Source organism: Chiloscyllium plagiosum, unplaced genomic scaffold (assembly GCF_037043375.1).
Source record: "Chiloscyllium plagiosum isolate Xiang-an unplaced genomic scaffold, Cpla_swu_hap1 HiC_scaffold_9, whole genome shotgun sequence".
Lineage (NCBI taxonomy): Eukaryota > Metazoa > Chordata > Chondrichthyes > Orectolobiformes > Hemiscylliidae > Chiloscyllium > Chiloscyllium plagiosum.
The window spans coordinates 604,248-616,894 of NW_028270147.1; the positions used below are offsets into that span (position 1 = coordinate 604,248).

The following is a 12,647-nucleotide window of genomic DNA, read 5'->3' on the forward strand; positions in this document are numbered from 1 at the left end:
GAATCGTGTATATTTCAATAAGGTCATCTCTCATTCTTCGAAACTCCAATAAGTTTAGGCCCAGCCTACTCAACCTCTCCTTCTCAGTCTGTCCACCTTCGGGATCATTGGGGGAACATTCTCTAGTTCCCCCAGTGCCAGTCTATCTTTCCACTTGCTCCCTCCATCCAGCTCATCAATAACAATTGGAAATAGTTGAGGCCGCAGCACTGATCCATCTGATCCTCCATTGGTTGCTAAGGTGACGATGTTCAATCTAGTCTGACTGTTTTCTGTTAACCAATCCTCTGTCCAGGCTGATATCTCACTCCACCAACTGATAGCTTTTGGGCTTCAATCTGTTTTGACTGTCCCTCATTATCTCCAACTTGTTCATGTGCCTCAAACTCCTCTCCCTCACTATTGTTTCTGAACCTTCACTCACCATCCTGTTTATCTAACTGCCTCTGCTAACACTCCTTCATGTGACAGTTACCCCCCTCCTGCCCCACGTCTCAGGATGATTGAAGAATGTGGTGAGCTCACAGGTTCCCGCAGGAACCAAGATCCTCTTCAGGTCAATAAAGGCAGCCTTTCCTTGAGCTTTCCAATTTTCTCCCCTCCCATTGTGATGCCCTCTTTAACTGAGTGAACTAAGAGATGTGTTTCCAGGGGCAGGAGGGTGAGGGAGCAGAGGGAGACAGATTGAAGAGAATCAGGAAAAGCCCCAGAGGGGGAGGAGAGGGGGATTGTTTTACACAGTGAGTTGTTGGGGTCTGGAAGGTGCTGCCTGAAAGGGCGGTGGGAGCAGATTCAATCAGAACTTTCACACAGGGAATCGGGGAAACACTGGGAAAGGGAAATAAAAGGCCAACAGGGATGCAGTGGGAGCTTTGATTAATTGGCTAGTTACTTCATAGCACCAGTATAGTATCAAAGGGCAGAATGGCCTCTTCCTGTGCTGCATCACTCTGAGTTTTGCTGTCATTCTGTCTCGGATGGATTGAATATTGTGTGTAACCCAGGTGGGTTGGGGTAGTTGGGGGAGACCAGGGGTGAGTGAGATGTGACGGTGGGTGTCCCTCACTGTGTCCATACTCTGATTGCAGGGTCCGAGAGGGATCCAAGGACTTCTGGGTGCATCTGGAAAGCCAGGCAAGAGGGTAAGTATGAACGTCACTGCACTTGGTCTCGTTTAAACTTTCTTTTGGGAATCCCTTGGAGGCAGGGAAATGTGAAACGTCTCACACAATAAATCCATGTCTATTATTGATCTGTTTGTTTGATTAAATACAGAAGATGCTCTTTCTCAGATATTATTGCATTTTTATAATTTCATTTTCCTCCCTTGTATTCCCTTATCCATTTCTCAATCTCTAATTATTAAAATCTCTTCTCTATTCCCCAATCCCGATTCCCTGAACTCCAGCTCCCAATTCACATGCATTGATCCCAATTTTCTGTGATTTTTCCCAAATTCCCAGCTTCATGCCTGACCTCCATGTTTTCTGGCTGGGCTGATTGAGGAATCCTGTATCTCTGGTTCCTATCCCTTCCTGTCCCTTTCCCCTAGTTCCTCTCATGTCATTTTAATTCCTGCAGTTTCCTTCCATCTGTTCCTTACGATGTTCTGTTGTCATTCCCAGGGTCGTCCTGGTGCTGATGGATCCCGGGGAATGCCGGGAGAACCTGGAGCAAAGGTAATTAACACATCACCGAGCTCTGCTCATCAACAACAATGTGCATTTATATAGTGTCCTGAATGGATCCAAACATCCTCTGGAGCATCACACAGGTGATAAAGAAACAGGATGTCCCATGGTGTCCCATGAAGCAGGTGACCGGAGTCTTGGATAAAGAGGGGGCTTTGAGGGGTATGGAGGGTCAGGAAGCAAACCCCAAAATGTGGGGGCAGCCTCAAGTGGGGGAGCACTGCAGATGGTGGGTGGACAGATATCTCAGAGGGTTGTGGGTCTGAGCGCAATCTCAGATATCTGGAGGTGGACAGAGTACTGGAGATTTAAAATTCCAGACGAGAACTTTAAAATAGAGCCATTTCCATGTGGGAAATCAATGTAGGTCATTTAATAACGGAGTTGGATTAATAACAGGGTCACACAATCGCACGATCATACAACCACAGGGTCATATAATTAACAAGGTAATTTGCCCGAAACGTCAATTTTCCTGCTCCTCAGATGCTGACTGAACTGCTGTGCATTTCCAGCTCCACTCTACTCTAGAATCTGGTTTCCAGCATCTGCAGCCCTTGTTTTTACCTCGGGAATATAGTGATAGAGTCATGTAATTGCAGAGTCACACAATAACAGAATCATAGAGTAACAAAGTTACATATGAACAGGTTCTAACCTCCATGGTCAGGGACTGACTGTCACTCGTGGAGACGGGTGGCTCTGACAGGAGGGCAGAGGGAATGGGAGTGAAGGGTGAGGGTGAGGTTTGGGGGGTGAGGGGTGAGGGATGGCTGTGACAGGAAGGGTGGGAGGTGAGTGGTGGGAGGTGTAGGGTGGGGGTGTGAGGGTGAGGGGTGGGGGTATGAGGGAGGAAAGCTTTGAGCTGAAAATTCATTCTGGTGAATATTGTGTTTTCTTGACCTTATACATCACTCCCTGCGTGGCCTTTACAATGAAGCGAAGTGTGAATCCATTTCAGATGCAGGCACTAACACCGACACATGTACCCAGGCACACACGCACGCAGCCAGCATAAACGTTCACAAGTACATGAAAACCTTTCATTTGCACGTGTTCATGTACACAACCATTTATGCAAGTATGCACTCGCACACTTCAACAGCTACAGTCATACAGACATCCACATACAGCCTAACGCTCACAACACAAACTCATGCTCACTCTCCCCTTCACTCAAACGATGACACCTTGATACATTCACACTCAGTCACTCTGTGAAACACTCCCTCCCTCGACCCACAAATATACATATCTCACACACATTCACCCTTGCTTTCATATACACACATGCAAAAACTTTTGCACATACACACTGTCACACACACACATGCACAATCACACATATTCATTCACATGAGTACACTCCCTCCCACACACCCAATCCCACGTGAATAAATGCACACACTCATTCTCACCCTCACAGATACTACACACACATACACTCTGGCACACACACTCACACTTTCTATCTCACACTCACCCACACACACACACGCAGGCATATACATGTGCACGCACACACACTGTCTCACTCACACACATACTCAGAATTTCTCTCATACAGAACACTGACTCTCTCTCTTTCACACACACTCACACCAGAACACACACATACACACACACACGCGGAAACCCAGACATACACACACTCACGCCAGTACACACACACACACACACACACGGAAACCCAGACATACACACACTCACGCCAGTACACACGGAAACACACACACGGAAACACAGACATACACACACACACAGGCACAGACACACTTAATAGCAACAGAGACAAGGAGGAGCAGATTGGGAGGCAGATTTTGGAAAGGTGCAGAAGTAACAGGATTGTTGTCATGGGTGGCTTTAACTTGCTAATATTGATTGGAACCTTCTTCGTACAAATAGTTTGGATGGAGCAGATTTTGTCAGGTGTGTCCAGGAAGGATTCCTGACTCAATATGTAGATAGGCCGACTAGAGGGGAGGCCATATTGGATTTGATGGTTGACAACGAACCAGGTCAGGTGTCAGATCTATCAGTGGGACAGCGTTTTGGTGATGATGATCACAACTCCCTGACCTTTACTATACTCATGGAAAGGGATACTTTTGCAGATGGTATGGGAAAGTATTTAATTGGGGGAGGGGGAAGTACAATGCTATTAGGTTGGTACTGTGGAGCATAAATTGGGAACAGGTATTCTCAGGGAAATGCATGACAAAAATGTGGAGGTTGTTTAGGGAGCACTTGCTGTGAGTGTTGGATAGGTTTGTCCCACTGAGGCAAGGAAGGGATGGTAGGGTAAAGGAACCTTGGGTGACAAGGGATGTGGAACATCTAGTCAAGACGAAGAAGGAAGCTTAGTTAAGGTTGAGGAAGAAAGGATCAGACAGGGCGATAGAGGGTTACAAGGTAACCAGAAAAGAACTGAAGAATAGACTTAGGAGAGCTAGAAGGGGATATGAAAAAGCTTTAGTGGGTAGGATTAAGAACAACCCCAAGGTGTTCTACACTTATGTGAGGAACAAGAGGATGGCTAGAGGGAGGGTAGGGTCGATCAGGGATAGTGGAGGGAACTTGTGTCTGGAGTCAGAGGAGGTAGGGACGGTCCTTGATGAATACTTTGCTTCAGTATTCACTACTGAAAGGGACCTTGACATTTCTGAGAACAGCGTGTGACTGACTGTTATGCTAGAGCAGCTTGATGTAAGGAAGGAGGAGGTGCTGAAAGTTTTGAAAAAAAACATAAGGATAGATAAGTCCCCTGGGCCAGACAGGATATGCCCTAGGTTACTACAGGAAGTGAGGGAAGAGATTACTGAGCCTTTGATAATGCCCTCACTGTCCAGTGGAGTAGTCCCAGATGATTGGATGATGGCAAATATTATTCTCTTGTTTAAGAAAGGGAATAGGGATAATCCTGGGAATCACAGACCAGTCAGTCTTACATCTATCGTGTGCAAGGTATTAGAGAAGATTTTGAGAGACAGGATTTATGATAACTTGGAAAACCATAGTTTGATTAGAGATAGTCAGCATGACTTTGTGAGGGGCAAGTCATGCCTCACAAACCTTATTGAATGCTTTGAGGATGTGACAAAACACATTGATGAAGGTAGAGCAGTGGATGTGGTGTACATGGATTTTAGCAAAATGTTTGATAAAGTTCCCCATGGTAGGCTCATTCAGAATGTAAGGAGGCATGAGATACAGGGAAATTTGTCTGTCTGGAGACAGAATTGGCTGGCCCATAGAAGACAGAGGGTGGTGGTAGATGGAAAGTATTCAGCCTGGAGCTTGGTGATCAGTGGTGTTTTGCAGGGATCAGTTCTGGGACATTTGCTCTTTGTGATTTGTACGAATGACTTGGATGAGGAAATGGAAGGGTGGGTTACTAAGCTTGCTGATGACATGAAGGTTGGTTGAGTTGTGAATAGTGTGTTGTAGATCGCAATGGGAAATTGACAGGATGCAGAGCTGGGCTGAGAAGTGGCAGATGGAGTTCAACCTGGAAAAGTGTGAAGTGATTCATTTTGAAAAGTCACATTTGAATGCAGAATACAGGGTTAAAGGCAGGATTCTTGGCAGTGTAGAGGGACAGAGGGATCTTGGGGTCCATGCTCATAGATCCCTCCAAGTTGCCACCCAGGTTGATAGGGTTGTTTAGAAGACATATGGTGTGTTGGCTTTCATTAGTGGGGGATTGAGTTTAAGAGCCATGAGGTTATTCTGCAGCTCTATAAAGCCCTGGTTAGATCACACTTGGAATATTGTATCCAGTTCTGATCGCCTCATTATAGGAAGGATGTGGAAGCTTTAGAGAGGGCACAGAGGAGATTTCCCAGAATGCTGCCTGGACTGGATGGTGTGTCTTATGAAGAAAGGTTTTCACATTGGAGTGAAGGAGGATGAGAGGTGACTTGATAGAGGCGTACAAGATGATGAGAGGCATAGATAGAGTGGATAGTCAGAGATGTTTTCCCAGGACAGAAAGGGCTATCACGAGGGGGCATAGTTTTAAGGTGATAGGAGGAAGGTTTAGGGGAGATGTCAGAGATAGGTTCTTTACACAGAGAGTGGGGGGTGTGTGGAATGCACTGCCAGCGGTGGTAGTAGAGTCAGACACATTAGGGAAATTTAAGAGACTTTTCGATAGGCACATGGAAGATAGTACAATGAAGGGTATGTAGGTTCGTCTGATCTTAGAGTAGGATAAAATGTCAGCACAACATTGAGGGCCGAAGGGCCTGTACTGTGCTGTACTAATCTGTGTTCCATGAGGCAGGCAGAGACACACACACACACACACAGATTTATTTGGAAGCAGTAGCTTTTGGAGCGCTGCTCCTTCAGGTGGTTGTGGAGAATAAGATTATAAAACACAAACTTTATAACAAAAGTTTAGAGTGTGATGTAACTGAAATTGTTTATTGAAAAAGACCATGTTGGTTTCAATTCTTTCATATGTAAATCGCAAAACTATTTTTAAAAGTTACATTCTCAAGTGAACTTTAACAATTGGTGTCATGTCGGCCCAAATAATGTATTGAAGGTGTTAGTTTCCCTGTGTGAGGCTGTCTGTGCCACAAAGTTCAGACTGATTCTAATCTAAAAAACGGATTTACAGAATCTTACATGGATTCATGCAGTTTTTGAGCAAAATAAAATGTAATTCTGCAAATACAAATTCACCCCACAAACTTATATGTGTATGTGTACACATGGATGTGTGTGTATAGAGGGGGAGGTTACGAGTGTCTGTGAGAGGGTGTGTGTACGTGTGTGAGTGTAAAGGGGTATAAGTTGAAACTTTATTGCTGGAACAGCACAGCAGGTCAGGCAGCATCCAGGGAACAGGAGATTCGACGTTTCGGGCACAGGCCCTTCTTCAGGAAGGCCTGTGCCCGAAACGTCGAATCTCCTGTTCCCTGGATGCTGCCTGACCTGCTGTGCTGTTCCAGCAATAAAGTTTCAACTTTGATCTCCAGCATCTGCAGACCTCACTTTCTCCTTAAAGGGGTATAAGTCTGTGAGAGTGTGTGTGTGGGAGTGTATGTGTGAGCATATGAGAGATATGCTCACACATACACTCCCACACACACACACACACACCCTCTTACAGACTTACACCCCTTTACACTCACGCTCACACACACACACACCTCTCTCACAGACACTCATATGCCCCCACCCCACACACACATAACACACCCACATACAAGTTTGTGGGGTGAATTTGTACTTGCAGAATTACATTTTACTTTGCTCAAAAACTGCATGAACCCTTGTAAGATTCTGTTAAGCTACTTTTTAGATTAGAATTGTGACCATTGTGGTACAGCCACCTCATACAGGGAAGCTAACACCTTCAATACATTATCTGGGCCGACATTACAGCAATTGTTAAAGTTCACTTGAGAATGTAACTTTTAAAAAAGGTTTTGCGATTTACATATGAAAGAACTGAAACCAACAGGTCATTCTAAAAAATGAGAGACTTAACAACAATCCAGGTCTTTCTCAATGTATAATTTCAGTTACATCACACTGTAAACTTTTGCTATAAATTTTGTGTCTTACAATCTTATTCTCCACAACCACCTGATGAAGGAGCAGTGCTCCAAAATCTAGTTCTTCCAAATAAACCCACTGGACAATAACCTGGCGTTGTGAGTTTTAACTTTGTCCATCCCAGTCCAACACCGGTGTCTCCAAATCATGACATACACACACACACACACACGCGCGCATTCTCTGTACCTGTCGTATTCTTGAGTTGCTTTTGTATTTTTTTCAGGGGGATCGTGGTTTCGATGGATTGCCAGGCCTCCCAGGAATGAAAGGAAACAGGGTGAGGTTTCCATCGCATTGCACTTGCACCCCACACCCAACCCCCTCAACCTTGACTATTCACCCAATCCATGTTCCTCATGATTTTATAAACCTCTATAAGGTCATTCCTCAACCTTCTATGCTCTAGTGAAAAGGTCCCAGCCTAACCAGACTCTCCTCATAACTCAAGCCTTCCACTCTCAGTAAGTCCTGGTAAATCTTTTCTGAACTGACTGCAATTTAATAATATCTTTCCTATTACAGGGCGACCAGAACAGTACACAGTACTCCAAAAGTGGCCTTACTACTGTCCTGTATAACCTCATCCTGACGTCGCAACCCTTACACTCAATGGTCTGAGCAATGAAGGCCAGCGAGCTAATCGCCTTCTTAATCCCCCGTCTAACTGTGATGCAACATTCAAAGAATTATGTAGCTGAACCCCTAGGCCTCTCTGTTCCACAACACTCCCCAGGGCCCGACCAATAACTGTATAAATTCTGCCCTTGTTTGTTTTACCAAAATGCAGCACCTCGTATTTTTCCAAATTCAACTCCATCTGCCACTCCTCAACCCATTGACCCAATTTATCAAGATCCCTTTGTAATCTCAGATAAACTTCTTCACCATCCACAATTTGGTGTCATCTACAAGTGTACTAATCATGCCTCCTCAATTCTCATCCAGATTGTTTTATCTAAATGACGAACGATAGTGGACCCAGCATTGATCCCTGTGGAACACCCACTGACCACAGGCCTCCAGTCCGAAAAACAACCTTCCACCCCACTCTTGTCTCCTGCCATTGAGCCAATTTTGTATCCAGTTGGAAGCTGTCCTTGAATTCCATGTGATATAACTTTACTACCAAGCAGAACCTTGTCAAAGGCTTAACTAACGTCAATGTAGATCATGTCTACTGCTCTACCCTTATCAGTTAATTTGCTAACATCCTCAAAAATTCAAATCACATTTTTGAGACATGATTTCTTGCGCACAAAGTCAGGCTGATTATGTATCCCTAATCATTCCTTGTCTCTCCAAATGCACACAAACCCTATCTCTCAGAATCCCCTTCAATAACTTACCCACCACCAATGTCAGATTCACCAGTTTATAGCTCCCAGGGTTCTTCTTACAGTCTTACTGAAATAAAGGCACATTAACCACCCTCCAGCCCTCTGGCACACACCCTTAGCTGTAGATTACTTAAATATTCTTACTATGGGCACCACAATTTCTTTCCTAACATCCAACAGCCTCCTGGGATACCATGATCAGGTCCCAGTGTTTATGTTTATTAAGACCCCCAGCACCTCCTTGCCTGTAATGTGGACTGTTTTCAAGACATCAATATTTATTTCGCTGAGTTATCTGGCCTCCATGTCTTTCAGATGCAAACTATTCATTTGGTATCCCTCCCATTTCCTGAGGTTCAACACACAGATAACCTCATTGATCGTTAAGGGGCCCTACTCTCTCTGTAGTTGCTATTTTGCTCTTAATGTACCTGGAGACTCTCTTTGGATCCTCCTTATCCTTACCTGCCAAGGCTATCTCATATCCCCTTTGTGCCCTCCAGATTCCCCTATTAAGGATACCCTGACACTCTTTACACGTTTCAAAAGATTCACATGATCCAAGTTGTTATAACGTTTGATTCCTTCCTATCATTACCAGCTTTACCCATCACTCTAACAGGAACGGATAGCCTTTCAATCGTTTAAATTCCTGAGAATTCTGGACCAGTCTCCTCTGTCTGTTCTGATGGGACGGTCACATCCTGCCAGGTATAAACCTACTGAACCTCCATTGTATTCCATGGTAGGCAAATCTCTCTGTTTCTCTCTCATCTCCAACCCCCATCCATTCCACACTCTCTCTCTCTCTCTCTTTGTCTCTGTCTCTCTCACCTCCAACTCCACCCATTCCTCTCTGTCTCTGTCTGTCTCTCTCTCTCTCTTTCTATGTTTCTCTCACTCTGCCTCTCTATATATCTCTCTGTCTGTCTCTCTATCTCTGTCTCTCTCTCTCTCACACACACACACTCTCTCACATCTCCAATCATTCCCTTTCCTCTCTATGTCTCACCAATCACATGGTTTGCCAATTTGGGACAGCTTGCAGTGACATCACCTTTGAGAAAGGCTCCTTAGTCAGCACCTTCCTAACCCACAATCTCCAGCAAGAGAAGGGCAGCAGATACGGGGGAACAGCACCCCCTGCACAATCCCCTCTGAGCCGCTCACCGCCCTGACTTGGAATATGTCACACTCCTTCAGTGTCATGGTTCAAAATCCTGGAATCCCTTCCTTTGCAATACAAGGGAACCCTTTTCCTGCTGTAATTATTTCAATGTGAGATTGGCTTGATACTAAACTTTCTTCTACAAGAATAAAGCTATGATCCTTTTCTTGACTTTACCTTCTCGTACCTCCCATAGAAATTGGACAGGAGGCTCAGTGACCAGACGGAGACAGATCGAAGGGAAAAACTCCAAGAGGGGGTTACCAGGGGGAGTTGTTAGGATCTGGAATGTGCTGCCTGAAAGGGGAACAAATTTAATCATAGCTTTCAAAGGGAATTGCAGATCTGTGGGGGAAACGCCCAGGGAGTGGTCGATGCTGGATTAATCTTTCAAAGAATCAGCACGGGATTGTTTGGCTGAATGTCCTCAGTCTGCCCTGAAGGGGATTGTCTGTGATTTCACTCTACAATGACAGGCAGCACAGCAGCGTTTGTGAGGTTAGTTATTCAGGAACGAGGCAACAATTCTTTTCTGACGATTTTGTTCAGTACAAGCTGATGGGATTCCGTTGGTAATGTCTTCTTCATACTGCTTTCATGTAAAATATATTGTTTCAGCTTTTGCCAGTGTTTGGGCTATAGCAGGTCCCAGTGTTTAAGGAAGTGAGATGGATTAAATGTGTAACTCAGCTCTTGCTGTTTGTTCACAGGGTGAGACAGGGGCAATGGGTCCCCCTGGTCCTCCTGGAGAAGACGGGGAACGGGTGAGTCTGTTCAGCTCCTTCTTCTCTCTTCATTAAATGAATCATCACTCAGAATCTAATAGGATCCCCTCTCCTCCGAACCCTCCCTGACCCTCCAGCGAAGTATCTATTTTGATCTTTTGTTTTCCTCAGGGTGACGATGGAGAGATTGGTCCACGAGGGTTACCTGGTGAAGCTGTAAGTTATTATTTTGAAATAATCTTCTACAAATCAATTCTCTCTATGTGGCAAACAATGTCAGAAATACAATACACAGGATCCCTGGTTTACAAATCTAGAAATAGATAATAACAGCAAGAAGGTTACAAAAAAACTTCATCACTCCCTGGATAGGCCTCAGCTGGTGCATAGTTTGCAAATGAAAGGGCAGTTCTGGATGGTAGTGATCATAATTCACTTAGAATTACACTCATTATGGAAATTGAATAAGAGAACGGTAAGAGCTTGAGTGTTGCAGAAAAGGGATGGATTTTGTTGAAGTTTTGCCTTGAATTCATCAGGATACCTCGCAAGACTACCAATTCAAGTGAAACATCAACATTTATATTGCATAGGAGGACAGTGCTGATTGGTTGACAGGGGCATTCACCTGTCAAATGCACCAATTAATGATGATTGACAATTAGCAGCCAGCTTGACTCTAATTGGTCAGTCATTGCCCTAGTGCCACATAGAAGAGTTTAAATTAGTGTGGCAGTGGTACTGGAGCCAGAGCAGTTGGTCAGCGATAGGCAGTGATTGAGGACAAGGACAAGGGTCCTTCCCACCAACCTATCGCAATTACCCCCCACCTGCATCTACCTGTCACCTTCCCAGGAACCTTCCTCTCCAGCCCCACCCCCACCCTCCCATTTATCTCTCAGCCCCCTTCCCTGCGCCACATTCCTAATGAAGGGCTAATGCCCGAAACGTCGACTCTCCTGCTCCTCGGATACTGCCTGACCTGAATCTAATAGTAAGAACAAGCAGGACCAGGTTAATGAACACAGTGGGACTTGTGGTTTAAAGTGTAATTATTTTAGTGCAAGGAGTATAACAAGTAAGGCAGAGAATCTTAGAGCCTGGATTGGTACATGTGACTACGATGATGTGGGAATGACCGAAACTTGTTAGAGAGAAGAGCAGGAAGGGTTACTCAATGTTCTAGGCCTTAGACATTTCAGGTACAATCCTGGAAAATGAAATCAGGCGAGATCCTCGAGGGAGGAACTTAAATAAGGAATTAGGAGAGCTAAAATAGACCATGAAATGTTCTTGGAAAATAGGATTAAGGAGAATTCCCAAGGTATTTTATAGATATACATAAGGAGCAAGGGAGGAACGAGGGAAAGGATAGGTCCACTCAATAACAAAGGAGAGAATTTTTGTGTGAAACCAGGGGGAAGTGTGTGAGGTCCTTAATGAGTATTTTATATCAGTATTCACCAAGGGGAGGGACGTGGATGATGGTAATGTTAGTGAGGGGTATATTGATATTCTAGGACATGTTGATATTAAAAAGCACAAGTGTTAGGTTTCTTGAAAAACATTTAGATAAATCCTAGGGTCTGACAGTATCCAAACCAGGATACTGATGGAGGCAAGAGAGGAGATTGCTGAAGACTTGACAGAGATCTTTAAATCCTCTTTAACCACAGGCAAGGTCCCAGAAGATTGGAGAATAGCCAATGTTGTTCTTCGATGAAGAAGGACAACAGGAATAATCCAGGCAGTTACAGGCTGGTGAATCTTACATCAGTGATTGGGAATTTATTGGAGAAGATTCTCAGACAGGATTTACTCACATTTAGAGAAGAATAGACTAATTAGGGATAGTCACATGGCTGTGTGCGGGGTTAGCATGGTTTTGTGCAGGGTTAGCGTGGTTTTGTGCGGGGTTAGCGTGGCTTTGTGCAGGGTTAGCGTGGCTTTGTGCTGGGTTAGCGTGGTTTTGTGCAGGGTTAGCATGGTTTTGTGCTGGGTTAGCGTGGTTTTGTGCAGGGTTAGCTTGGCTGTGTGCAGGGTTAGCATGGCTTTGTGTGGGGTTAGCGTGGGTTCGTGCGGGGTTAGCGTGGCTTTGTGCGGGGTTAGCGTGGCTTTGTGCGGGATTAGCGTGGCTTTGTGTAGGGTTAGC

The 12,647-nt window shown here is 44.8% G+C and overlaps 1 protein-coding gene across 7 annotated transcripts in view; it reads left to right on the top strand.

Moving 5' to 3' along the window:
- col11a1a (collagen, type XI, alpha 1a) overlaps window positions 1-12,647 on the top strand; it is a 490,074-nt gene that overhangs the window by 292,882 nt on the left and 184,545 nt on the right. For all 7 annotated transcript variants that reach the window (XM_087990322.1, XM_087990323.1, XM_087990324.1 and 4 more), the window contains 5 exons: window positions 1,089-1,142; window positions 1,626-1,679; window positions 7,489-7,542; window positions 10,481-10,534; window positions 10,667-10,711. In XM_087990322.1, coding sequence (XP_087846448.1) covers window positions 1,089-1,142; window positions 1,626-1,679; window positions 7,489-7,542; window positions 10,481-10,534; window positions 10,667-10,711 — 261 coding nt within the window. The remainder of the gene's footprint in view (window positions 1-1,088; window positions 1,143-1,625; window positions 1,680-7,488; window positions 7,543-10,480; window positions 10,535-10,666; window positions 10,712-12,647) is intronic.